The sequence below is a fragment of the Peromyscus californicus genome, unplaced genomic scaffold (assembly GCF_007827085.1).
Source record: "Peromyscus californicus insignis strain IS unplaced genomic scaffold, ASM782708v3 Scaffold_10__1_contigs__length_136768540, whole genome shotgun sequence".
Classification (NCBI taxonomy): Eukaryota; Metazoa; Chordata; class Mammalia; order Rodentia; family Cricetidae; genus Peromyscus; species Peromyscus californicus.
The window spans coordinates 101,109,927-101,136,235 of NW_026294391.1; the positions used below are offsets into that span (position 1 = coordinate 101,109,927).

The following is a 26,309-nucleotide window of genomic DNA, read 5'->3' on the forward strand; positions in this document are numbered from 1 at the left end:
TCTCTGCAAGAGCAATACAGCTTGCTCATAACTACTGAGTCATTTTATCTAGGTTTTTTTTTTTTTTGTGTGTATGTGTGTGCGTTCTGAGGGCATGCTGTGGAGGACAATTTTTGGAGTCTACTCTCTCCTTCTATCCTGGAATTGAACCTGGGTTTTCAAGCTTTTGGGCAAACACTTTTATCCTCTGAGCCACCTGCCCCAGCCCCTGGACTGTTCTTTGTTCTAATTTTAGAGAAATAGCCAATTTGTAAATGTTTTACCCACCCTCCAGCCTGATATATTTTGGCAGTGACTTCAGATGACACAACTATTCTAGAAAGATGAAAACCCTGAGTTAGGACTTTCCATACGACATTACTATAGGCTAAAATCAGGGCAATTGGACGCTTTGTCTTTTGAGCTACCTCCCTCATCAGATCTAAATATATATTTGTTTATATGGTGTGTTCTGGGTAAACTTTTTTTTTTACTCCAATGCTAAAACATAAACTCATTCAATGAACTAAGTCTATGTGTTTTAATTAAAAATTATTTGTATGGATGTTTTGACTGTATGTGTCTGTACACCACGTGTGTGCCATGTGCACAGGGAAGCCAGAACAGTGTCAAGATTTTCTGAAACTAGAGTCACGGACAGTTGTGAACCACTGTGTGGGTGCTGGGAATTAAACTTGATTCCTCTGGAAGAGCAGCTAGTGCTCTTAACTGCTGAGTGGTCTTTCCAAACCTGTTTTAAAAATGATTATGGGAATTACAAAGTTAAGTCCCGGTGAACCACTTTGCAAATTTCCCAGGTTAGAATGGTACGGAACGCAGCTCCACCCAGTATTCCCTAAACAACAGCAGCAGCAGTGTTAAAACAGTTAAATTTTATTTAGTCTTAGACAGTGAACAGGAGCAGCAGGTTGGTTCCTTTTCTTTTTTCCATTAGCAAGTTACTATTCTTTTTGTGAGATTCCCATTTGATGTTTATTCCATTTTTATTACCCCAAATGCCAATTTTAAATTTTAATTGACAAATATTGGCTAGGTAACGAAATATGATGAAATTTGCTTATTCCATTTCCTACTCCTCCTAAATTTTACTAATTTCACAAACATGGGGCAGGTAGTCAATTAATATAAGGATAACTAGGAGAAAAATGTGAAAATCTTTTTGCGGGTTTTAGAGAGACTACTTGGACACTTCATCTTCAGGTTCACAGGGCTCGGCGCTGGCTTCAACATTCACCGGTATTCCGAGCTCCTTCCTAAGGGGAAGAAAACAGCAAACGTTCAAGATTTTGTTATAGGTAAAATGAAATGCATTGAACTGGTGGTGACCCTCCTGCCTCTGCTTCTCAAGTGCTAGGATCCCAAGAGTTGGGGACACTAAGCTTGGCAAAGATGATTGCTCCCACCCAGTGGGCCCTACAGCTTCTGACTACGGAGGGGAGAGAAGGAAACTGGGAGAAACCCAAGGCATCCCTGGAAGAAACTTCCTGTCCCCTAGAGCAAGAGATTTACCGCACAAACACGTCGGGGAACTGAGTGCGCTGGAAAATGCGTTCCAGCTCGCTAAGCTGCAGCCTGCTGAAGGTGCTGCAGATCATGTGGAGATTAGCATCATCCTCGAGTTGCGGCATCCCGGCCGCAGCCTCGAGGGCTGGCTGGTCCTGGTCCTGCACACCATAGCCCTTGTTTTCCTCATCGGTCTTGGTGCCAGGTGCTCCCGCACCGACATCTACGAAACCAAAAGCGCTGCCCTCTCCCGCAGCTACTCCCAAATCGGGTTTAGGCCAGATTTGATCACCACCATCGCCTCCTGCCCCTACATTGATCTCAGGAGGCTTGGCTTCTGAAAAGGAGGATAAAGAGAGAGATCGAGATGCCAAGAGATAGAGAGACAGACTACTGACAGAAACACACAAAGGCGTTCGGCCCCACACCCCACATCTAAGTGCCACCACCAAGGAGTAGCGTTGGTGGCGTCCAGTACCACCCTATCCACCTATGTCCCCCACAGAGCTTGTTTTTTGGGGGCTCTAGCCGCCGAATTCCCCCAGAGGTTTCTCTGTGGGGAGAGGTCCGTCAATTTCCCAATTGTAGCCCAAGCACCGACCTTTGGCTTCTTCCAAGTAAGCACCAACTCCTAGGCTCTGGTAGCTGGAGTCCTCGTGCTCAAAGTTGAGGGGACGATCCATTTCGAAGGTGTCTTCGAGCTCTCTCAGTAGGTCTGCTCGGCAAGATGGCAGCTGGACGACCGCTCGCTGCGCCACCGCCAACCGTTCTGCTCCAAGCTTTGAGAAGCGAACGAACCTAAGGGAATTGTACCGACTGTGACGTTCGCAGAGCTTGGGATTGGACGGCTGTGAAATGTTCGATGTCGGGGATTGGACGAATTGCAGGTACTACTACACTGGTGATTGGACAGGCTAGGACGCGCTAAAGGTTTGTGATTGGACGGACTGTGATACATTTGACGCTGCAGATTGGACAGTCTAGAGGCATCCGTCCCTGGGCATTGGATGGGCTGGGACACTTATGCACACAATGCTAGGGATTGGTGGACTGGAATGTGCATACACACTATGCTGGGGATTGGGCAGACTGCAAAGTACGTAAGATTGTGGGGATTGGGTGACTGTTGGGAGGGCAAGCTTATAGGGGGAGGGGCAGAGGAGCGAGAGAGTGAAATCTCGCGTAACTTATGAGACTGTGGTGAAAGCCCCGCCCCCAAGGTGCTCATGCGCATTTGTTGTGTGATGTCTTGGTGCATCAAGTGCTAGAGTGATGGAGACTGGAGTAGTCTCTCAAAGCTCAGCTATCTCAGAAGAAAGGCAACACTTCTTGCCCTAGGGTTCTGACCCATTCCTTCCTAAAGTCCCTAAGTTGTAAATAAAATCAATCAAGCAGTAGTTTACACAATATGAGTTTGCCCAACCACATACATACAAAAAGCTCAGTGAGCCATGTGTGGCAAGGTGTCCGTGTTGCTGGAGTTTGGGATTCTGGATGCTCACATTGTTTGAGTGGGAGCTCCACCTCAGCCCCTGGCACCCTGGCATCCCTATACCCAAAGAGTCTGGAATGTTTGGAAGGAGTCTGGTGGAAGATCCACCTCGGCTCCCTTCCCCATCTCTTTCCCTAAACCCGCCCCTTCAAAGCTTGCCAAACACAGCTCCTCCCCCAAACCCGCCCCTTCAAAGCCCGCCAAACACAGCTCCTCCCTGAAAGGGAGGCTCAGGACAACTCCCACAGGGGATGTATAAGTGGCTCCCAGAAAACAGACCCGTAATTCTTCTGGTCTCATGTCCCTGTCTCCTCTCTGGGGGCCAGGGAATTGCCTGGGATCGCTTTACCCATTAAACCTGGGCTTTCCAATTCTATCTGATTTGGTTTGCTGCCTTGGTGGAGAGGCCTTTAGGAGGCCTAAAACTTACCATCTGGAGGTTCCACCGAGGGGGGATTGAGTTTTCCCCACTGTCCCAGGGCCGCTTGGTGGGAAAACACCCCTCTCCCCCACATCTGCTAGACTAAGATTGACTCTCGGCTGGGTAAGTTGCCCTTTCCAAGTTCTTGCCTAGGAGGCCCAGGGCCTCTTTATTTTTCTGAGTGTCTTGCCGGAGTCGCAGCAGAGCCAGGTCCTTGACCCATTCTGGAGCACAGGGCTGCCTTTGCTCCCCACGACCTGTTCTAGTGGAAAGGGCTGCCTTTGCTCCACCTGACCATTCTGGTGCAAAGGGCTGCCTTTGTTCTGTGGGACCCTTTCTCCAGAAGACGTTCTGTTGAAGGGAATTTCCCACCTCCCACCCACCCCCGTTTTTGACCCAAGACTTACCACAGTGGACACATTGTGCTAGGCTTCAGGTCTTGGCATAGACTTGAGAAACGGCACTTGCCATTCAAAGCCTGATCCCCAAATACCCCTGTGTGGTCTTTTACAAAATCTGTTCAAATTGGGGCTATCTGAGATAATTGGACAGAACTGCTCTACGTCCACGGTTTTTGGGTTCTACATTCCCACTCTCCCTACAGGGGATCCATTCACTACTGGAGATACTGATCCCTCCCCCACTTCCCCCAAACTCTACCTACCCAACCCCCTCCTCCACGACCAAAAATCTAAGACCAAATTCCTCCTCCTTACCCTCCTTCCTGTCCTCCACTCCCCCCATTGCTCCTCCCTGTCTCCCAATACCTCAGCCTATACACTGGCCTAACGCCCTCAAATCTTTCTTATATTCAGTCTCACCAGACTCCTGCCTTCCCACCCATTTTCATTTCTCAGTTAGCACCAGATGTTAGAAAAAATTAAAAAAGGCTGAGGAGGGTCCCCAAACTCCCCTACAGGAATTGGTGAAAACGGCTTCTAAAGTTTTTAATGCTCGAGAATGACAGCCGAGTCAACCTGACAGACAAGGCTGCAACAGAATACACTCCAAGCCCAAGCCTTAGCAGCTGCTCTGAGGTCACCAGGCCCCCCACAAGGGGTACAAGGGAAGTCGGCCATGAGGCTCCATCCCACCAGAGCTCAGCCCAAGTCAACTCCACCAAAAACTTGCTTCAAATGTGGCAAGGAGGGCCACTGGTCACAGTATTGCCCTGACCCCCAGCCACCCAGGAGGCCATGCTCTGTCTGCAGACAGCCTGGGCACTGGAAATCGGAATGTCCCTATGCAGGCTCGTCCTCTATGCCATGCCATGGAGGTCTCACCAACTCTGGCAACTGAGAACTCCTAAGCCTGGTGGAGAACTGACATGGTCTAGACCTGCTGACTCCCATTGCCCTCTCCAAGCCTAGGGTGATGCTGCAGGTAACGGGTAAGTCCATTGACTTGACTTTCTTTTGGACACGGGAGCTACCTATTCTGTTTTGACATCTCACTCAGGTCCTACGGTTCCCTCACGAATTTCTGTCACAAGGGTGGACAGGATCCCTTCCTTCCCACTTAAGACTCTGAACACTTCCCTGCATTCTTGCAGGGTGATTCTTCTCACACTTTTTCTGGTCATTCGTGCTTGCCCTGCACCTCTGCTTGGTTGCAATGTTCTCAGCCTTTTTGGGGTCACACTCACCTTGGCCCCCACACTCTCTTGAGTATTTCACAGGTCCATTCACAGGGGCCCTCCAGATATGTCAGCCTCTGCACCAGCTTTGTGGACACCAACCAGGAAAGGTTGAGAAGGCCAATGGACTCATCAAACGACAGCTCACCAAGCTCTCCATTGAACTCAGGTTATCTTGACCCTCTCTTCTCCCCACTGCCCTTACCCGCCTCCAGGCCAACCCATACTCTCCTACAGGTTTGAGCCCTTTTGAGCTCCTTTACGGAAGGCCCTTCCTCCTCAATCATCACCTCCCAGCCCAAACTTCCCCACTGGCCAGGTACCTTCCCTACCTCTCTCTTCTGAGGTCCCTTCTCCATTCACATGCTGACAGCTATCTCCCTGCCCCCCCACCAACAGACCCAACTGCCCCTGAGCCTGCCCCACTCTCCCCAGTACTCCTCAAACAGGTAGCTCTTAAGTCTCTTGAGCCCCAATGGACAGGGTGTTATACTGTGATCCTCACCACCCCCTCGGCCACCAAGCTCCTGGGACATCCTTGCTGGTACCATCTCACCAGGCTCAAGCGGGCACCTATTCAGGATACATGGTCTGTCCAGCAGCTGGGACCCCCCACCCTCCAGTTTTCCAAGATGTCCCACTAAAGGGCCTATCTGCTCTTCTGCTCTGTACATTCATCTTTACAGTACAACTAGGGCAGATGTTAATAATCTATTTTTCCCTAGAAACTTGCCCTCTTTGCTTCCTCAAGAAACAGATGCCTGAGGTCTCCAGGATGACAATTAACCGGATGCTCCTCCACTCACACCTCCTGTTGAATGTGAGCTCACCAATTCCTGACTCCTCTTTCCCACATTGCCCAATGCCCACAGGAAGTAGTCAGACTTGAACAGGTGTCCCTATACCCAAAGAGTCTGGAATGTTTGGAAGGAGTCTGATGGAAGATCCAACTAGGCTACCTTCCCCATCTCTTTCCCTAAACCCACCCCTTCAAAGCCTGCCAAACACAGCTCCTCCTCCAGAGAGGCTCAGGATGACTCCCACAGAGCTCCCAGAAAACAGACTTGTGGTTCTTCTTGTCTCGTCTCCTCTCTGGGGGCCGGCTCCCAGAAAACAGACTTGTGGTTCTTCTTGTCTCGTCTCCTCTCTGGGGGCCGGCTCCCAGAAAACAGACTTGTGGTTCTTCTTGTCTCGTCTCCTCTCTGGGGGCCGGCTCCCAGAAAACAGACTTGTGGTTCTTCTTGTCTCGTCTCCTCTCTGGGGGCCGGGGAATTGCCTGGGAGCACTTTACCCATTAAACCTGGGCTTTTCCTGATTTGGTTTGTTGCAACGGTGGAAAGGCCTTCAGCAGGCCTAAAACTTATCACACGTGAAAGCTTCCTGCTTTATTGTTTTTTTCAAAGGAAGTAAGAAATAGTTTATTCTGAAACCAAAAAAAATATGGAACACTTCATGAATTAGCATGTCATCTTTGCACAGGGGCCATACTAATCTTCTCTGTATCATTCCAATTTTAGTATATGTGCTGTTGAAGCAAGCACTCCCTGCTTGATTTTTAAATATTTTTATCTTCTATTATGTTTGTTTATGTGTGTGTTTGTATGGTAGTGTGTATAGGCCAGAGGACAACTGTTACTTATTAAGCAGCACTGTTTACCATGTGAGTGAAGCCACGAGGCACAACAAAACCCGCTGTAAGAGTTTATTAAGGGAAGGGAATAGAAAGGGTGCATAGGCCTATGGAATGACCATGCAGGAAGAGAGAGAAGAAATAGGTGGAACCTGCTTTTGTAGGTCCCCCCCTCCGCAAACATGTGTATATGGACTTACATAGCTACACCATGCATGTGCATAGATTATGTGACCACGCAGTGTACGGATTATGTAGGATGTAAGACCTTAGTATGACTGAGCATCTTGCCTGGCTCCTGGACAGAGCATGTGCAGTCTTGTAGCTGGGGGAGTGGCTAGGAATTCTAACAACAACTTTTACAAGTCTGGCCACTCCTTCCATTATGTGGGTCTTAGGGACTGTATTTGGGTCTTCAGGCTTGGCGGCAAGCACCTTAACTGTTGATCCATCTTCTCTGTCCAGACACTCTTTGCAAAATGCCCCAGTGCTCTGTGCTGGTTGTGTTGAACACTTCCCAGTGTTCACTATCCAAGAATGCTTATACAATAATGGATCTTCCTTTATCTCTAGATAGGGCTGCAGAGCATGTAGTACCTGTAGGGTAAAAGGGCCAGCCAAAGAAAACTACTCTGTCCCTGAAACCCACCTGGCTGTAAGAACTGAACCAGTGAAAGAAACATTTCAATCCTGAACCCAGCACCAAAGAAATATGCCCCAACTCTGAAACACACTTTGGCCCTAAAATCAGAGCCAGTGAAAGAAATATGCCCTGGCGCTGAATTTAGAGCCAAAAAATAAAAAAGAGCCTGTGAGAGAAACACACTTTGGCCCTGAAACTAGAGCCAAATCTGCCCTTGACCAACTAAGCAGAAAACCAAGCAATCCCTGAGTAGGAAAATGAACCCCCTGAGTAGAAAACCAACCAATCCCTGAGCATAAGATCTAGTCAATCTGAGCTCAAGGACTGAAATCTGATCAATTCCCACCCTGAAAATCTCGGTGGAAAAAAACTCCACCTCTAAGAAGCCCAATATAAGCTTTGCATCTCTTCGGTTTTCTGGTGCCTTCTTCCACACTGGCTGAGGCAGCCACTCTCCTAGATTCTTCCCTCCCAATAAATTTCTTAAATGAGGTTTGCGCGACAACCCTCTTTCACCAGAGCACAGATGGAGCAGAGACAGAGCAGAGCAAGCCATACCACTTTCTCTGGGGAACTCTTCCCCAGTGGAGCTGAGTTATTACACTCTGGGAAACCAGAACAGAACTGTAACAGCTTTGTTGAGGAAACCCTCCCCTGCCAGAGCAGAGCTGTTACACTGGAGAGACCTTTCCCTGGAGCAGGGCTGTAAGCTGATATGCTCACTGTGATGCTGTGGTATTCCTTGGATCCTGGTTACCAGAATGCTTTTCCACTGGAGCGGTAACACTCAGTATTCTTTGACTCCCTGCGGAACACCACCTGAATAGGGGAGTGAGAATTAAGAAAAGACAGATAGAAAAAACAGAGACATAAAAGAAAAGACAGAGACATGGGATAGATTTGGGAGGACTGTCAGTGAATACTGCAGCCCTAAATTTATTTCTCATGGCCTTTATATACAGAAAGCAAGGAGGCAAAAAGACTTCCTTATCTTAAGGACACCATGGTTCAAGGAACAGACAAGCGTAAACATAATTCTCAGGTCATCTGGTAACCATGGCCTTTGGCAAAACATCCTGTTATTCAGCCCTGAGGAGCAAAAACAAGCTTGAACTCTCTGATCTTAAGTCAAGATGGAATCAAGCCACAAGATGGAGTCACTGTGGGCTTCCACAATGCCCTCCCCTTTTTTGAAAGGTCCCCTGAACCCCTCAGATGACTATGCTTGTCTTAGGTTGCCTTTTTCAACCATCCAGCCATACCCATCTTTGGCACATGAATTCTGTCATTCATACCCTGTCTTAGTTTGAAAGGTGGTAAAAAGGACTTACCCATCTTTGACTACCAGCCTCTGGAAATCTCAAGGGAGGGTACGGAGCTTAATTTCATGCAGCTCTGAACCAACTTTCTACTGAGAGTTCACAAGTAATTTGATAATCATAGGCAAGCAAACAATGCCCAGCAATACACATGCTCCTGTGGCTGCAATACCTCCTAATAGCAGAGTAAAGAATGACCAAAATGGAATAGCCTTTTTAGATTGGTCCAGGATGTCTTTAGCAGTTTTAGCTGCATCAAAATCCAACTTTGCCTTTTTAAAATCAGTAATCTCCTGATGTGACCACATTAGAAATATTTACATTCCCTACTAACAATGCATATGGTGCATTAACACAAACTAATACTGACCCATTCTGTCCTTCAGACAACTGCTTTTAGTCAATTAAAAGAAGCAATCTGTCAAATTCCAGAAAGTTATTAACTGGGTTCACATGCCCCAAATTAAACCCTGTTCTCCAAAATCCACTCCAAAACAAACAAACAAACAAACAAACAAAACCCCACTAAAACAGTAAATCAGTTAAACACAGTTTCTCTTCAAAAGTCACACTCCCCAAATGCATTTTACTTGAAACCCTCTGTGGATCAGAAGCTCCAACTAAGTGTTTTGGTTCCTGTTGCTTCCTTGGTTGGTTTCTACTAAATGGCCCAAGTGTCTAATCTGATACAGCACTGTCTTCTTGCTGCTTGTCAACAAACTCTTGCCAACACTGAGAACACAGCTAGCATCAATCACCTTGTCCACACACCATTTCCTCATCATATATGAATGCAATGAGCATGACGACGGATAGCGTGTAATACACTGAGTTATGGCACACAGCCCACCATGTCAACCGCACCACCTGTCCACCACAGAGTCCACACACTCCAATGATACATAGAATGTTGAACACAGCAGAGCCCACAATAGTCCCCACACCACCATCTCTGTGGGTGATGAACACAACAACAACAGAAGCAAGCAGCTCTGGTGTCAGGCTTCCTGCAGTCGTGAAGGCGGGTACCAGCCACATCTTCACTCACGTGAAGTTTCTCACAGATCTTCTCTAGGGATGGGACAAAGAAGTCATCGCACATGATGTCCAGGGCATAAAACATGTAGAGAGCACTGAGGATGTTTAGTAGGACAGTGCCATGCTGTCGTTCTTTGTTGGAGAACAGGTCTGTGGGGAACTCGTGAACTGCAGGATCTGTGCCGTTCTTAGCTGGCAGAGTTCCATTTATCAGCGCCAACAACTTTCTATTTTGCTACATGTCTGGCAGAACATGTTTGCTAGAAGAAGCTGTTTTGTGGCTCAAGCTTCTGAAGAGGCCTCATGCACAGCACACCAGGACCAGCATGGAGCACATGAAGTCAACTTGCTGTGACAGCATCTTGCTTCCTGTGAACTTCGTGTGGCAGGAGAGGTTCGCAGAGCACAATCTCCATGCACCCGGCGTCCCTGGGAGAAAGAAGATCCTGAGCTTGAATGTTGGAGTGCTGTCGGTGGTCCAGCGGCTCTGGGGTTGCAGTAGGGCCACGCGCAGCTCTGAAGGAAGGTGCCCCAGGAGATATAATCATGGTCCATGAGCAAGGCAGGCTTGGGAAACTCGGATGGGGATACTGGGGGAGGGAGTGTATGGCATGGCCGGAGCTCAGAGTTCCCCACAGGGCATTCGCAGCGCAGGTCATGACTCCATATGAGGAAACAACACCTGCCTGCACCGTGGTGCTGTTGGCCTTGGCTGGTAGGTTTGGCTCAGTCTGGGTGCTTGGAGTCACTACCTGCCTACTGCGCCTTGGCATGCTCGGAGCCTGCCGAGGTTGCCTGCCGAGGTTGCTGCTCAGGCTGCTGTTGATGTGGATACTACATTCGTGGCAGCAGTGGGGGCTGCGAAACCCCCACCCTGTTCCCAGGGCACACTATTTTGGAAGAACTTTTTTTTTAAGTTGAAAATATTTTCTTTTTTTATTAAGAATTTTTAAAATTCATTTTACATATCAATCACAGATCTCTGGATCTCTGGAGGGAAGAACTTTTTTTTAATCCACCCCTTCATCAGCCTCCTCCTTGGGTCCAAGGATTAAAATAGTTTAAGTGGGACGTGAGGGAGATGCAAGCACACGGATGCAAACAGTGTTCCTCACGGGGTGGAAAAAAAAGGGAGGAGGGAGAGATTTTGGGGTGGATTTTGTTGTTGTTTCCTTAAAAAAACTGTAAAGATGGAAGGGAGGAAAGAGCGGGTGTTAGTCAAAAACACCCTTGTCTTCACAGTACGAGTTAGAGAATGCAGCCTGAGCTGGAAAACCAGAGACTGTAAGAGAGCCACTGAGGGACTGCTGCCAGAGTTACAGACCTTAGGCTACAGAGTGTCAGCTAAGAGAGTAGGAAAAACAGTGGAATATCAATAGGCCCCACTGGTCTTAAGGCTGTTTTCCAGGCAGGCAGGTCAGAGGCCTGGTTACCTCTTGTCTCAGGAGAATAATTTTTTTCGAGGTCCTCAACAGTGAAGGATAGCAATTTGTAGGGAAAGCCAAATAGCCTCCAGGAGGGTCAAGATTTTCTCTATTTTTTTCAGTGTCCTTTTCCTCAGTGGTGAGAAGCCCTCATTCATACTGTGGACATGTGTGGTAGTTAGCATAGTGACTCTCTTTGTATATGGTGATGGACTTTCCCCACCTGAGAGCCTGGCTTAGAGTGATCAGTTCAGCTCTCTGGGCTGAGGTACCCGGTCCTAAGTTGTTTCAGTTACAATAACTACTGAAAACCCCACATACCTGGTTCCATCTTTAATGAAGCTGCTCCCATCCACAGAGAGTACTACATTGGGATCTTTCAGGGGAATGTCTGTTATTCCTTGGTGGATCCTCTGAACCACCATTGTTACCTCAAGACAGTCATGGATGAACAGCTGCAGGTTGTCATCAAGCAGGATTGATGGCAGTTGGTTTCTCAAAGGGTGGTCCAGTAGTAGGGTCTGGTACTGGGTCACTGTCTTTCCCTAGGGACTTGCCCTGACTCTCTTGCACATTATCAAGGGTGGGGTGAGGACAGCATGGAAGGGGGACAAAAAGAATGTGTGAGTCAGTACAACTCTATTCTCACACTAGGAAAGCTCCTGCAATATACAGGGCCTACTGATGACGACTTCCTCATGGAAGGAGTCCCTGTCATCCTGTTTAAAGGTCTTTCCCTGATAACTTACATCAGTATCTTACTATTCTAGAAGACGCATGAACAAATATATTGAGAATTCACTTCTTTATTGAAAATACAAGTGCTGAGGAGAATATGGGTATAATAATAAGTTGTTGGTAACAGAAAGAAAAGCATCTGCATCTGGCTTCTGGGAAAGGATGAAACTCTAGGGCCCCTCCACAGTCATCAGGGAAATGTGGTCTGCCTAGCAGGAGGAGCATCTCTGGGCCTTTATTTATGGCTTTTGATATTTCCTGTATTGTTCTCTCTTCTTCTTAAACCAATTCTATAATGGGAGAAAAAGAAATTGGTTTACCACATAAATAATTAAGATAATAACCTGAAATACATCATGTACTTTATCTGCCAGAAGACCTTTCTTCTGTACTGCTCTAATTTATGAGGGGCTGAGGGTGTGGAACATGGTACAGTATCCCCAGTACTGCAGAACAGTCCTTGGACAAATGTCCAAACGTTGCATGCCCTTCCGGCCTCCCCACAGTAATTCACTATCGAGGAAGTCAGCAGGATTTTCAGGCAGATGCACCAGCATGCTTCAGATAATTACAAAGCTGGGTGTCCTTATCTGTGTGGCCTCACCAGATGCTTCAAAACAGCAGAGGGACCGGGCATTTGGACTCTATGCTTTCCCATTCCCATCAGTCTCTGTTTAACCAAGCTTACACCAACATTATCAGTGCTGGGTTCTGCCTGTCCACTATCCACACACCCATATTACTCCTGTAAGGATAAAATCTATGCTTACTTTTCAGTATTTCAAACAGTTTAGGATCATGGAACCCCTAGCTACACTAATTTGAATCCTTTGTATGTCATAACCACAGTGAGATGTTTCCACAGAGACATTCTACTTAAAGGATACTTAAAAGGAGTTGTACAAGATATATACATGTTTATGTATCTTATTTATCTATATATAATACAACTATGTGTGCATATACTGTGCATGCATTTTTATAACTCAAGCACATATTTATGATTTATCCATAGGATAAGTGTGTATAATATATATGTATTTAGGGAGTGAAGGTAGCTTAGTACTCGCTCCTTTTTTGTTCCTTCAGGAAGTTGTGTTCCATCTTTAAATGAGCTATTTCTGTATGGTAAGGCTATCTTATTCCCCTTTCTACCTTTTCTACAAAGATCACAAAATTCTAAAGTCAAATTGACAGGGCTAGGGAGAGGTTTCAGTACGTAAGAACACTTGCTGCTCTTGCAAGGGTCCTGTGCTTAGTTCCGAGCATCCAGATTGAAAGGCTCACGACTGCCTGTAATTCCAGCTCTGGATGATCTAATGTCCACAATATGTTGTATACACAGACACATACATACATGTAAATAAAATAAAAAGAAAATCTGCCTTTAAAAAGGTAGTTTTGGGCTGGGCAGTTTTGGCACATGCCTTTAATTCCAGCACTCCCAAGGCAGAGGCAGGGGGATCTCTGTGGTTGAGGTCTACAGAGCAAGTTCCAGGACAGCCAGGGCTACACAGAGAAACCCTGTCTCGGAAAAACCAAAATAAATAAATAAATATAAATATAAATATAAAAAATAAATATAAAGGTAGTTTTGATGGTTGGAGAGATGGTTTAGCAGTTAAAAGTGCTGGTTGATCTTCTAGAGGACCTGGGTTTGATTCCTGGCACCCATATTGTGGTTCACAACCATCTTTAACTCCAGTTCCAGGAGATCTGACACCCTCTTCTGGCTTCTTCAGGCACCAGACAACACACATGATTCACAGACATAAATGCATGCAAAACAACCATGAAATATAAAATATTACAACAACAAAAATATTTTTTAAAAGGTAATTTTTTTTGTAAGAGTGTGAAGTCAACAACAAGGCAGCAACTTCATGGACAGAACAAAGCTGTCCTAGACCTGAAGGAAGTCCTAGCACGGCATTCCGTCAGACTTCCGTTCACTCACCTGCACTTTGGCTTCACTCACACCCATGGATGCTGCCAGTTGTTTCCTGAGGGGAAAAATGACAGATGTTCAGTATTTGACATCATGGCTAGAATAAAATATGGATAGGACATTTTATCTTTCTTTTTAAATGTTTGTCCCATCCTCCCCCTTTTTGTGACATTCACCTTGGAGATTTTGAGTTTAACAAATTCTACCAGTAATTTTATTTTACCAACCCATCATGGACAGGCATGAAAAGCCAAGCTTGTCCCTGATAAGCAACTTGAAAAACACTAATATTGACAGCAAAAACCTAAAAAAAGGAGGGGTACTCCTAAAACTGGGTGTGGTAGTGAAGGAAACTGTCTATTAAAAAAAAGCAGAAGCTATTAAAACAAATTCACACAGGAAAAACTCATGTGGGGCTCTTTGTCAGGACAGAAGGATAAACTCAAACAAAAGAAGATAGATTAATGGGAAGTACCTGTAGCATGAATCTTAAAGAGTCTTATTAATAAAAACAAACCTGGAGGTAGGTATTGGGGTGAATGCTGGAAGATCAGAGAAACAGAACAAGCCACAGCCACCTCACCTTGCCAATTCCTCAGCTGATCCTGTTTCCTCAGACTGGAAGCCTCTGAGTCCTCATCCAGAATGAATCTCAGCAGAAATGCTGCTAAAAGCCTAAAAGCTTAACCAGCTCTAGTTCCTGGTCCTCACGCCTTAAATACCTTTCTGCTTCCTGCCATCACTTCCTGGGATTAAAGGCTCTTGTAACCACTCCTGGCTGTTTCCAGTGTGGCGTTGAACTCACAGAGATCCAGGCGGATCTCTGCCTCTGGAATGCTAGGATTAAAGGCATGGGTGCCACCATTTTCTGGCCTCTATATCTAGTGGTTGTTATGTTCTCTGACCCCAGATAAGTTTATTAGGGTGCACAATATTTTGGGGAACATAATATCACCACAAGCACCCAAGGATTTCTAATGTCCATTTAATATAGGAGGGTGTCAAACCTTCAAAGAAGTGATACGGTACATTTATTTTATTTATTTGATGTGTCTGTGCCAGGGTGCACCTGTGCAGGTTGGTCAGAGGACAACTAATAGAAGTTAGTTCTCTCCTATTGTGTGTGTACTGATGAATTCAGGTTCTCAGACTTGGTGGCAAGTACCTTTGCCCACGGAGCTATCTCATCCACCCCAGAAAATGAAATATTAAAAGCATAACAGACACAAAGTGAATGCTTTTTTTTTTCATGATACTGGCTGCCCAGTTCTGAATTTTCCCAGTGAAGGAAGTTGGGGAATGAAGCTCCTTGTATGATTCAGTTCAGCTTGAGCTACAAAGTGAGTTCCTGTACCAGGAAATTCAGGAGAAAAACAACACTGGCAAGGTAGACTAGTCCAAGATTCTTGCATAAACGGACTCACAGAGACTGGGCTGGCTTGGAACTCATGATGTAACAGAGGACAATTTTGGATTTCTTTGCACTTTTTATCTATCTGTCTCTGCGTCCCAATTACTGAGATTACAGAAGATTTTTTTTTTCTGTTTTGAGACACTACCACTCTGTAGTCCAGGCTACCTGGAACTCACTCCTGTTGTTTGATTGGCCCATCCAGTGCTACAATTACAGACAGAAGCCACCTTGTTCAATATTGAATCTTGTTTTTATGGAGAATATATTTTTTGGAGGGAGTAGAAATTTTAATGGGAGGCCAAAAGACAGTAGTTGGGAGAACTGTACCAATAGCTATATTTATGCAACTTAAGAAATATATGATGCACAAATATATCAAAAAAATTTAAAATCATTTATTTCATGTGTGTGAACATTTTGCCTACATGTATGTATGTGTATCACATTCTTGCCTGGTGCCCAGGGAGATGGTCAGAAGATGGAAGTGGAGTTACAGATGGTTGTGAGCTGCCATGTGGGTACTGGGAAACAAACCTGGTCCTCTTTAAGAGCAGAAAGTGCTCTTAACCACTGAGACATCTTGCCAGCCCCAAAGGTATAAACATTTTAACAAAGGCCTCCCATCAACAGACACCACCCAATTTTATACAATTAAATATATGAAAATACCTTCATTCCCAGTTTGGCTAGCTCTCATCCCTCATCCCGGAACCCTAGTGCCAGAGAATGGGGTCTGGCAGCCTGGATGTTGCAGGTGACTTTTGTTCAAGGGGGCAAGAGAGAGGCTGAAGAGATAGTTTAGCAGGAAAAGGCACTTGCTGGTTAACCTAGTGGCCTGAGTTTGACTCTGGGAGCCACATGGTGAAGAGAGGACTGATTCCCCTCGTTGTCCTAGCACCTCAGTACATATGACATGGCAAACACACAATAAAATAAATGAATAAAAATAAAATAATTTTAAATAGAGGGTAAGAGGGGCACCAGGGGAAAAAAGCAGCAACAACCCTCGACCACATACTCCCAGCAAATAGGCCACCAAGCCAGGCTATCTGCTCACCTTACGTCTGCAGTGATGTAGTGAGTATGCTGGAAAACACTCTCCAGCTCGTGCCGCTGCCAGTGGGCGAACCTGTTGCTTGAGGTGCGTTTGCACCTTGGCGCTGGCGCTGGCGCTGGCACAGGCGGCGGCGGTGGGGGCGGCGGCGGCGGCGGCACACCCTCGTTGTCTCCCATGCCCTCGTGAACCGGCTCCTGAGGTCGCTGCTCATTCTCCCGGGCACCACCACTGGCGCCATGATCCTCTTGGTTCCCGCCATCTTCGAGGCCCGCAGCACCAGCAGCAGAGGGACCTTCTCCACTTAATTCTCCGGCTCCTTCCCCTTCCGCTGCTGCGGCTTCCCGCCCAGGCTGGCCCTGTCCACTCGCTTCCTCATTTCTCCCCTCTCCAGCCGGCAAGGCCATGGGTGCCCTCGCATCTGAAAGTGGGAAACAGAAAGATTGGGTGACAGGGCCCAGGGTGGTGCGAAGTCGCTATGGCGCCAGGGAAGGCGAAGCCGGCAGTGCGCAGTGCCCGTCCGGTCACCTCTGAGGGACACTTCTCCCCTCACGGACATCACCAACCCACCATTCCTAGCGCACACTGACCACTCCAGTTTTCCTCGTCCTCGTCAGGTCCCACGTGAAGCAGGTGACGCTCCATGTTCGGAACACTGTCGAAGCCGCTTGCCGCTCGGCGTCCGAAGATTCTGAGCTGGAGCCCCCTACTGTTCTTAAAGCAGATCACCTCAGCCAGCAGGGGCTGTCTTCCGGTCCTGCACCCTGGTACACCTCGTTAACATGTATCCAGTCATGGGCGAGCTATCCTTGCTTCCGGTTGACTCCGGGTGCTGTGGGCTGAGCCCCTGAGGTGCGGACTGCTGGCAGTTTGGAGCTGCAATGAGCAGGCCGTTTGTGGGAAGACATGGCTCCTGGACAAGCAGGCTGTAGAAGGGGCCTTCCAAGTTGAGTCTGAGTCCCCTGGCCTTGGTGAATTTTCTTCCTAGGGAACAGGTGGGGGTCAACTACGGGAACTGATTTGCAGCGAGTAAGAAAAAAAAAAACCCAAAAAACAATAGTTCTTGAGGCCTTGTGGAAATATGAGGACCATATCTCTTGGTCTAGTACTCCACACTGGGTCCCTGGTACTTGGCAAAGAAGGGTTATCAAGCTAATGTGTTTATCTGGGAGGTTTTTCTTTGGGCTTTCACAGAAAATGAAGTTAGAGCCTGTCATGCTTCCATGCTCTGCCTTTCCAGGAGCTGGGCAGGGTTGCAGGGCCTGCTGGCCGCTCAGCAGGCAGATCAGAGGGCTCATCTTCACCAGGGATACTGGGGAGGAGTTGAGTAGTACTGTTCAGCCTTCATGGCTGCTGGCAAAAGCTGTGAGAATTGTCATACCTGTGCTGAGGTTCCTCATCTTTCTCTTGTTACCCCCCCCCCCCCCCCCCGCCACAGTTCTAGTGTCTTCTCTGAATGGTCAAAGTGTCAGGAGCAGGCCTTTACACCCTGGTCTCCATCCCAGAACTGTCAGTCAAGCAGCCCCTTCGCTGGCATGTGGTCAGACTGGTTCCAAGGCAGCCAACTATTCTCAACATGTTCTGGTCACTCTTAAAATAGAAGGGGCCCTAAAACACTAGTGTATCTCCATTAGTTCCATGTCTGAGCTGGCAATATTCAAGAGTCCTGGTACTGAAGTAAGAATCCTTCTAGGCAGTGTGGCACAGGCCTTTAATCCCAGCACTCGGAAGGCAGAGGTAGGCGTGGTCTACAGAGTGAGCACCAGGACAGCCAGGGCTGTTATACAAAGAAACTCTTGTCTCGAAAAAACCAAAAGAAAAACAAAAACAAACCCTAAACCCGCCCCCCCAATAATTCTTCTCCTAGAAAAAGACTTACCTCCCAGTTTTGATATATACTAAAGCTGCACATACATATTTCCTGCCCTTTGCTCGTCTTTGCTCTAAATCCTGAAACTGTGGTTGGCAAGGTGCTGAGAACAGGAGAATTTTTCTGTCTAGTCTGGCCAGTCATAGAGATACCAATTTTTGGGCAGGGGATGTAGCTTATTGGCAGTGTCCTTGTGTCACCTGAATAATATCATAGGTTAGAGCTCCCAAACTACATGAGACTGATCTGGTGTTTTCCAGTCCTGTAATGCCTGTTATCTGTGAACTTGGGGAGGAGAGGCATTAAGATCAGAGCTTCAGAGTAACCTAGGCTACAGATGTGCTTGAGATCAATTTGCAGCACTTGAGACTCTTTGGGGGGAAAAAGGCTTTATTTCTTTTCTGCAATCTCTTTTTTTTTTCTGTAAAGCAGTGAACAATGGACTGATTTAATTTTAATTTTTTTCTTCTTTAAATTAATGGCTGGTTCAAATATATAAACTTTGCATATTATATTTCTATAGAAATGCAAATAAATTGTACATGCATCAGTGGTATGGCTTACCTGTTTTTGTTATTGCTGTTTTGGTTTTTTTGATATGAGGTCTATGTAGTTCTGTCTGTCCTGGAACTCACTCTGTAGACCAGGCTTGCCTCAAACTCACAGAGATCTACCTGCCTCTGCCTCCCAAGTGCTGGGATTAAAGGCATGAGCCATCATCGCCTGGCTCTTTTTTTTATTTTTGAGATATTAATTTCATTTCATTTCTCCCCTCTCATGCCTCCATCTAAGTGGTCCCATAGACTTCTCTTTGCTCTCCTTCAAATTTATGACCTTTTTTCATCAATTGTTATTGTATGCATATATGTATTTGCATATACATATATGTTCCCAAATATAATCTGTTGAGTTCACATAAGTTACTTGTATGTATGTTTTTAGGACTGACCATTTGGCACCGGACAACCAGCTGGTGTGCTTTTCCCCTGGGGGAGGACCACCTCTCCTGCCCCTAGCTTTCCTCGGTTGCCTGTAGTTCTGTGTGTAGGGTTAAGACCTCCTGGACTTTTCCCTGTGAAGTTTGCCATGCTCGTTTGTGTCATCCTTGTTCAGCTCACCTTCGGATGGGCATATTGGTTAAACTTCATGGGTACAGTTTCTGGTGTTACTAGGACATAATCCCACAACAAATTCTCTGATCCTCTGGCTCTTAGAATCTCTCTGCCCCCTCTTCAGCAATTTTCCTGGAGTCTTAGGTACAGGAGTGTTTTGGAGATGTGTCCACTGAGACTGGGCTCCACAACTCTTCATTTGATTGGTTGTGATTTTCTGTAGTGGTGTCCATCTGTAATAAAGAGAAGTGTTCTTGACGAGGAGTGAAGACTATACTTATCTGTGGGTATAAGGACAAATGTTTATAGATTTTTGTTAGGGATTATGCTGGTTTAATAAATTAGTGGTTGCAGTTATTCTCTTCCAATAACCATGACTTCACAAGCCTAGTCAAGGTTTCTAGTACTTCCTCTTGTTGAGTGGGTCTTAAGTACAATTTGTTACTGACAAGGTATGCATGCCACCACTTCATCCTTAGGGTTATTGTGTCATGCTGGCCATTGATGTGGTTCCTAGGCATCATAGCTGGGTAGGATAGTGGGTTGCCTCCGTCCGCTGAAGCTTGCATGGCACCTTCTGGTACAATGAAAGTTAGTTCTTAGGGAGGGGGTATTCAGGTCAGTTCCAGCTCAGGGGTCTCTGGGCCTGTTTCTGAAGTGCATGGTGTCTTCAGCAATAGGGACTTACTTTCCACATTTGGCGTGTAACAAAAGGCAACATAGGCTGTATGTTTTGGGAGTCTTTTGGACAACCCCGTCCAACAGCTCCAAAGGGATTTTCTCAGGTTTGGGATTGGGGTTTTTGTTGGGTGGTTTTTGGCTCTGTGCTTTAAGGTGTTCAGGCATGGCTACTGGAGAGGGTTTTTGCTAGATTTAGTCATTTTGATGTTGTTTTTTTAAATGTTCTTTCTTCTTCTTTCTCCATCCCTTCAAAAATCTCCGGCAGTTACTCAGGTGTCCTCATGATTCATGGTGTCTTGTGCTGATATTTTTCAATAGTTTTCTTGTCCATTCCTCAGACTTAATAATCTCAATTGATCCCTCTTCAAGATTACCTTCTTTGCCTACTCACACATGCTAGGCCCACCCTTCAGTGATTTTTATTCAATTATGTTATTCATATTTGTCTCATAAATACTTTTGTTATAATATATATTTTTATTCATCTGTTTGCTCATGGGTGGCTGTGCATGCCATGGTGCATATGTGGACATCCTGTGTTAGTTCTCTCTTCTCACCAAGTGGGTCTAAGGTGTATGGAAAGCAGGTTGTCAGGTCTGGTAGGAAGGTCTTTTATCTGCTGAGCCATCTCACTAGCCTAGATGCTATTTTGTACCTGTAGAATTTTTATTTATTTTTTCTTGGTGTGATGGCTATCTTTTTACTTAAAAAATTTTCATACAATGTATTTTAATCATGTTTTCTCCCTCCCTCAACTCCTACCAGAACCTGCCCACCTCCCTCCCCGTCCAACTCTGTGTTCCTTCTCTCTATCATTAAAAAGTTCTATCAGCACTGCACCTCACCTGGGCAGCACAGGAGAGCTGACCCTTTTGGTGGTGGTGCAGGTGAGCCAGCCCAGAGAGCATGAAAGCAGGAGAGAACTGACCTGTCCCCCACCCCTATCAGCCACGTGGTGGCATGGGTGAGGGAGAGATGCTCTTCCCCCATTGCCCCTTGCCACCTATGGCTCCAGGGGGAATGAGATCAGGAGAGCAGGCCCTGCACTTTGCCTGCGGAGTACACTAAAGCTGACCCTGTTGGCAGGGGTGCAGGTGAGCTGGTCCTGTGGATGTGAGAGTATATGCCATGTAGTGGCATGGGTGGGGAAAATATGCCCTCCACCCTCCATGGCTTGCCAACTGCAGCAGGCAAGAGAGCTGTCATTGGGACATGATAACAGAAGAGTTAGCCTTGTTCCTCACCAACTGCAGCAACTGGGAGAGTGGCCCATATGACTTGCCTGGGCAAAATGGTAGAGCTGGCCCTGGTGGTGTGAGTGGGTGAGAGCCGGACCTGAGGGTGTGAGAGCAGGAGAACTGGCCCTGCTCTTTGCTGCCTGCAGCATTGGATGGGCTAACCGATGCAGTGCAGGAGAGCTTGCCCAAGTGGTGGTGATGAGGGAAAGCTGGCAGGCTGACCAACCCAGCTACCACCCAGGCCTGGAACCAGGGCTATGGGTTAGCTCACTCCAACAGCCATCTCGTTTATGAACTGCTGGAGTATGTGAAGGGGATGAACCTACAGATCCAAAGCTACAGGATCTCCATGACACAGGACAACAACAGGATAGCCAGGGGGAGTCCTAGTGAGGGCCCAGTATCAATAGGGTAGCAGGAGCCAGAGGCCTCGAGCCAGACCAACAATCCACTGTAAAGACCACTTATAGCCGGGCGGTGGTGGCACACGCCTTTAATCCCAGCACTCGGGAGGCAGAAGCAGGCGGATCTCTGTGAGTTCGAGGCCAGCCTGGGCTATAGAGTGAGTTCCAGGAAAGGCACAAAGCTACACAGAGAAACCCTGTCTCGAAAAACAAAAAAACAAAAACAACAAAAAAAGAACACTTACAAGTAAAGATGTATGGACTCAGGGGTAAACTGTGTGACTCACTTGGCAACACTACAGTTTCTACACCAAAATTTTCTTTCTCTGTTTTTGTTTTGTTTTACCTTGGTTTTAGGCTATACTTTTAAATTTTGTTTTATTTTGGGGGGAGCTCACAAGGCAGAGGACAGAGGTGAGGAGACAGCGAGATGGGTGGGATTGGGATGCATGATGTAAAATCCACAAGGAATCAATAAAAAGTTAAAAAAAAATCTCCAAAAATGAAAATCAAAACAAATAAGCAAAGGACCAATAAGACAAAAAAAAACAAAACAAAACATAAAGTACACACAGACACACAGACACAGACACACACAGACACAGACACACACAGACACACACACACACACACACACACACACACACACACACACACACGCACGCACAAAGAGACACACTCCCCCAAACCGAACCAACTAAGCAAATAAAAACAAACCATGGAGTTCCTTTTGTGTTGGTCAACTACTCCTGGGCATGGTGCCTGCCCTGGAGTGTGGCTGATAAAATCAGTGACATTTCATTAGAGAAAACTGATTTTCCCTTTGCCAGTGAATATCAATTACAAATAGCTTCTTGGGTAGGGGTGAGACTCCATGTCCACTTTCCCTTCTCAGTGCTGGGATCCCATCTGGCTTGTGCAAGTCTTGTGCATGCTCTCACAGTCTCCGTAGTTTCATATGTGCTTCAGACCTGCTGTCACCTCGGACACTTACAGTCTGTCTCTTCTTCCACATAGATCTCTGGGCCCTGAAGAGAAGGCTTGATAAAGACATCCCATTTAGGATGGAGTGCTTGAATGTCTCTCACTCTCTGCACCTTGACCAGTTGTGGGTCTCTGTGTTAAGTTATATCTACTGTAAGAAGAAGCTTTTGTGATGTAGGTTGACTGATACACTGATGGAAGGGTATAGTAGTAAGTCATTAGGAGTCATTTTATTGCTATGTTATTTTAGCAGAATGTCTTAGGCTGTCCCATAGGCTCATAGCCTTTCTAGACCAAGATTCTTGGCCACTTTAGCAGTGTCAGGTGGTATTCCATGTAGCTAGAGTTTTCCTGCCTGGTCCACATTCAGGACAAATCTCTCTCACCTGCCAGTTCCACAGACGCTCAGATCCAACCAAGTAAACACAGAGACTTATATTGGTTACAAACTGTATGGCCGTGGCAGGCTTCTTGCTAACTGTTCTTACAGCTTCAATGAATCCATTTCCATTAATCTATACCTTGCCACATGGCTCGTGGCTTACCGGCATCTTCACATGCTGTTTGTCATCGTGGCAGCTGGCAGTGTCTCTCTGACTCAGCCTTCCACTTCCCAGCTTTATTCTCCTCCTTGTCCCGCCTACACTTCCTGCCTAGCCACTGGCCAATCAGTGATTTATTTATTGACCAATCAGCAACACATTTGCCATACAGAACATCCCACAGCACTTCCATCTCATGCAATGGCCCTTAAATTCATTAAAAAATGTGGTTGGTTATTCCATAACATTTGTGCTACCATTGCACCAGTACGTATTTTTAAAACTTTTTAATTTATTCTTTGTGCCTTTCCCTTCAGGCATCTTGATCCCATTCATCTCCCTGTGTATCTGCCTTCTGCCCTTGCAATCTCCCCCCTCCCAAATGAAATGAAATTTAAGAGAAAAAAGAAAATTCTCACCATAGAAGCTGTAGTGTGACACAGTGAGTCATGCAGTGAACCTTTTTGTCCATATATTTTTACTTGCAAGTGTTCATTGTAAAGAGTCATTGGTCTGGTTTGGGGCCTCTGGTTTTGGTTACACTATCGATGCTGGGCCCTCACCGGGACTCCTCTTGGACAGCCTGCTGTTGCCTGTGTCATGGAGACCCTGCAGCTTTGGGTCTGCAGGACCGGCTCCTTCACGTGCTCTGGAAAATCACAGATGGGGTGGATGTTGGGGTGGACCAACTCATAACCCTGGCTCTGGGCCTGGGTAGTTGCAGGGTTGGTCAGCCCACCAGCTCTCCCCCATCTTCACCACCAGGGGGAGCTCTCCAGCATTGCTCTGGCTAGTTCATCCCTTGTAGTGATGAACAAGGGGCGGGGCCAGTTCTCCTGCTTTCCCACTCTCAGGGTTGGCTCTCCCACACCTACAGGACTAGGGCCAGCTCTACTATTTTGCCCAGGCAAGGTATTGGAGCACTCTTCCTGAGTGCAGCAGCTAGTGAGGGGCAGGGACAGCTCTCCCATTCATATGACCTCAGGACCAGCTTTCCTACCTGTCACAGGTAGTGTGAGGCTGGGGGGCATCTCTGCCTGCCTGTGCTACCATATGGCAGATGAGGAGTTGAGCCAAATCTCCTATGCTCACATTCTAGGGGCCAGTTTGCCCCACCCCCACCCCGTCAGCAGGGTCAGCTCTACTGTGCTGCCCAGGCAAGGAGCAGGGCCCGCTTTCCTGAATGCTGTAGCTGGTAAGGGGAAGGTCAGCTCCCTTGTCTGAGGCAGGCAGTGAGGGGCAAGGGGTAAGAATGGCATATCTCACCCCGCCCATGCCACTGCATGGCAGACAAGTAGTGGGGATAGCTTTCCTACACTCACAACTTCGGGGCAGCCTCACCTGCACCTATGAAAACAGGGTTGGCTCTATTGTGCTGCTCAGTCGAGGTGCAGGGCCCTGCTCTCCTGAGTGCTGCAGCTGGTGAGGGGCAAGGGCAGCTTTCCCATTCTATGACCTCACGGCCAGCTCTCTTACTGACACCAGCATATCTTATAGGCAGGTAGTTGTTGTAGGGTATAGTTTGCAGCTGGGTAATGTAGATAATTAATTTTTTTCCTCTTGTAGTTTGTAATAAAAAAGTTAGTAAATTGCCAGGGTAATTTATAAAAAGTAAATCACAAAAAGTAAATTTTGAGGAGAAAAAGAGCACCAGGAAGTAGAATGGAGCTAAAGCCTGTGTTCAAGGAGATAAACAGACTAAGAAATGGAGTAAAGGGAATGGTGACCTCAGGGCTAGATCCCACCCAGCTAAGTTTCCAACTTGTTGAAAGAAACCAAAGAAAAGCTTAGAGTTGGGTATGGTGGTGCACACCTTTACATCTTTAATCCCAGCACTGGAAAGGCAGAGGCTGGTGGATCTCTGAGATTGAGGCCAGCCTGGTTTGCAGAGCAAGTTTCAGGATAGCCAATCTTAGGCAGTGAAAGACAGAAAGCTGGGAAAGATGTGATTGAAAGAGGGGCTGTGTTCCAGCTGTAGTAAGCAGAGATGCCAGGGTCATGGGATACCTGCTAGCATTCAGGCATCTGTACTGGCCTGCCCTTGGGGTCCTGACATGATACATCTTTAGCTGCAGTCAATAAGAGCACCCCCTGTGTGCATTTGCTACGTTCCCTTATAAAAAGAAGGCTCTTTCTCTTTTTCTTCCTTTGCTTTCGTCCCCATGGACTGTTCTCTGCCCCCTTCTCTGCCCCTTCAGTACCCTCCCCTCAATAAACCTCCCACATGGGCCCTGTTGTATGATGTGACTCCTTTCTCCCACTGCTTTTAAAATACAACATTTGGTGCTGTGACTCTGGTAGGTTGTCCTGGAAGTCTGCGATGTGCCAGGACCCTGGAGGCTGGTCTGCGGGCAACAGCCCTACTTTCTTACCTATCAGATTGCTAGGACTCTCCATCCAACACTGATGATTGGTAAGTCCACCCTTCCCTCTTTTCACTTCTGGCCATTTCCCATGAATGAGGCTCCCTTTCTTAAGCACAGTCCTTGCCTTCTGGCTTCTCTAGAAGTCCTGGTATCAGGCAACTGTGTCTCACTGGGGTTCTTAGCCCATCGACCCCTGCTGTTTTGGATGTCCACTGAGCAGCCTGTGCCTCTTTGTTGGTCCTCGCTGGATTTCCGGGACACTAGAGATTCCAGCCCTTGGATCTTCTATCTCACTCATGGAAAATGCACCTGCTTCCATATCTACACCTGACTTAAGGGCTTAATTTATCCGCCTTTGCCCCAATACCCCTTAGATATCAATTCAAGTGGCCACTTACAGGCACCCCATATCCTGGTATTTCATAGGGCCTTTGCAACTTCTGCCAACAATCCGACAGATGGAAGGAGGTACCCTACTTTCAAGCTTTCTCTTATCAAGTCCCTTCTCCGACACAGCCTTTTACTCTTTTACTCTTTTGCTCTCCCCCTTCCTCAAACCACTTGTACTAACTTTGTTGCCTGTGGCGTGTTTGTTTAATGGCATACCTTGACAGGGCCTGCCAAGGATACCCACTTCACGCTGGGACCCTACACGCCTGCTCCACTCACAGGAGATTTCTCTCTACTACCTGTAACAAATCTGGTTTCTGATTCACACACAGCTTTGCCATCCAATACCAACAATTGGGTCTCTGGTGGGGCTACCCACCTCTGACCATTCCCCTGAACGTGAGACTGGACTCAATATTCCTTGGACCAGGCAGTCAGGGAACTTCGAAAGAATTGTCCTCC

At 46.8% G+C, this 26,309-nt stretch overlaps 2 protein-coding genes and 1 non-coding gene across 3 annotated transcripts; all 3 read right to left on the minus strand.

Annotated features, from left to right (window-relative positions):
* Positions 1–913: 913 nt before the first annotated feature.
* Positions 914–3,622, minus strand: LOC128115765 (rhox homeobox family member 2-like). Its single transcript, XM_052746808.1, has 4 exons — positions 3,426–3,622; positions 2,105–2,301; positions 1,510–1,840; positions 914–1,253 (listed from the first exon to the last, which is right to left on the minus strand). Exons 2-4 carry the CDS (start codon positions 2,184–2,186, stop codon positions 1,178–1,180), a joined length of 489 nt encoding a protein of 162 aa, XP_052602768.1. The 5' UTR covers positions 2,187–2,301; positions 3,426–3,622; the 3' UTR covers positions 914–1,177.
* Positions 3,623–6,486: 2,864 nt separating this feature from the next.
* LOC128118424 (U6 spliceosomal RNA) lies at positions 6,487–6,593 on the minus strand. Its single transcript, XR_008221212.1, has one exon. It is a non-coding gene; the product is annotated as a U6 spliceosomal RNA (small nuclear RNA).
* Positions 6,594–12,083: 5,490 nt separating this feature from the next.
* On the minus strand, positions 12,084–16,905 carry LOC128117497 (homeobox protein Rhox5-like). Its single transcript, XM_052749434.1, has 4 exons — positions 16,851–16,905; positions 16,264–16,681; positions 13,802–13,847; positions 12,084–12,134 (listed from the first exon to the last, which is right to left on the minus strand). The coding sequence occupies exons 1-4, from the start codon at positions 16,903–16,905 to the stop codon at positions 12,084–12,086; spliced, it is 570 nt and encodes a 189-aa protein (XP_052605394.1).
* Positions 16,906–26,309: the final 9,404 nt, after the last annotated feature.

What these genes read in the sequence shown, in the direction of transcription:
- LOC128115765 (XM_052746808.1), bottom strand. Translation starts at nt 2,186, where the DNA reads ATGGATCGTCCCCTCAACTTTGAGCACGAGGACTCCAGCTACCAGAGC. An exon ending in TTACTTGGAAGAAGCCAAAG is followed by an intron (nt 1,841 to 2,104) that starts GTCGGTGCTTGG and finishes CCTCCTTTTCAG; the next exon opens with AAGCCAAGCCTCCTGAGATC. An exon ending in TTCCCCGACGTGTTTGTGCG is followed by an intron (nt 1,254 to 1,509) that starts GTAAATCTCTTG and finishes TCTTCCCCTTAG; the next exon opens with GAAGGAGCTCGGAATACCGG.
- LOC128117497 (XM_052749434.1), bottom strand. Translation starts at nt 16,905, where the DNA reads ATGGAGCGTCACCTGCTTCACGTGGGACCTGACGAGGACGAGGAAAAC. An exon ending in TACATCACTGCAGACGTAAG is followed by an intron (nt 13,848 to 16,263) that starts GTGAGCAGATAG and finishes TTTTCCCCTCAG; the next exon opens with GAAACAACTGGCAGCATCCA. An exon ending in TGAGTGAAGCCAAAGTGCAG is followed by an intron (nt 12,135 to 13,801) that starts GTGAGTGAACGG and finishes CTCCCATTATAG; the next exon opens with AATTGGTTTAAGAAGAAGAG.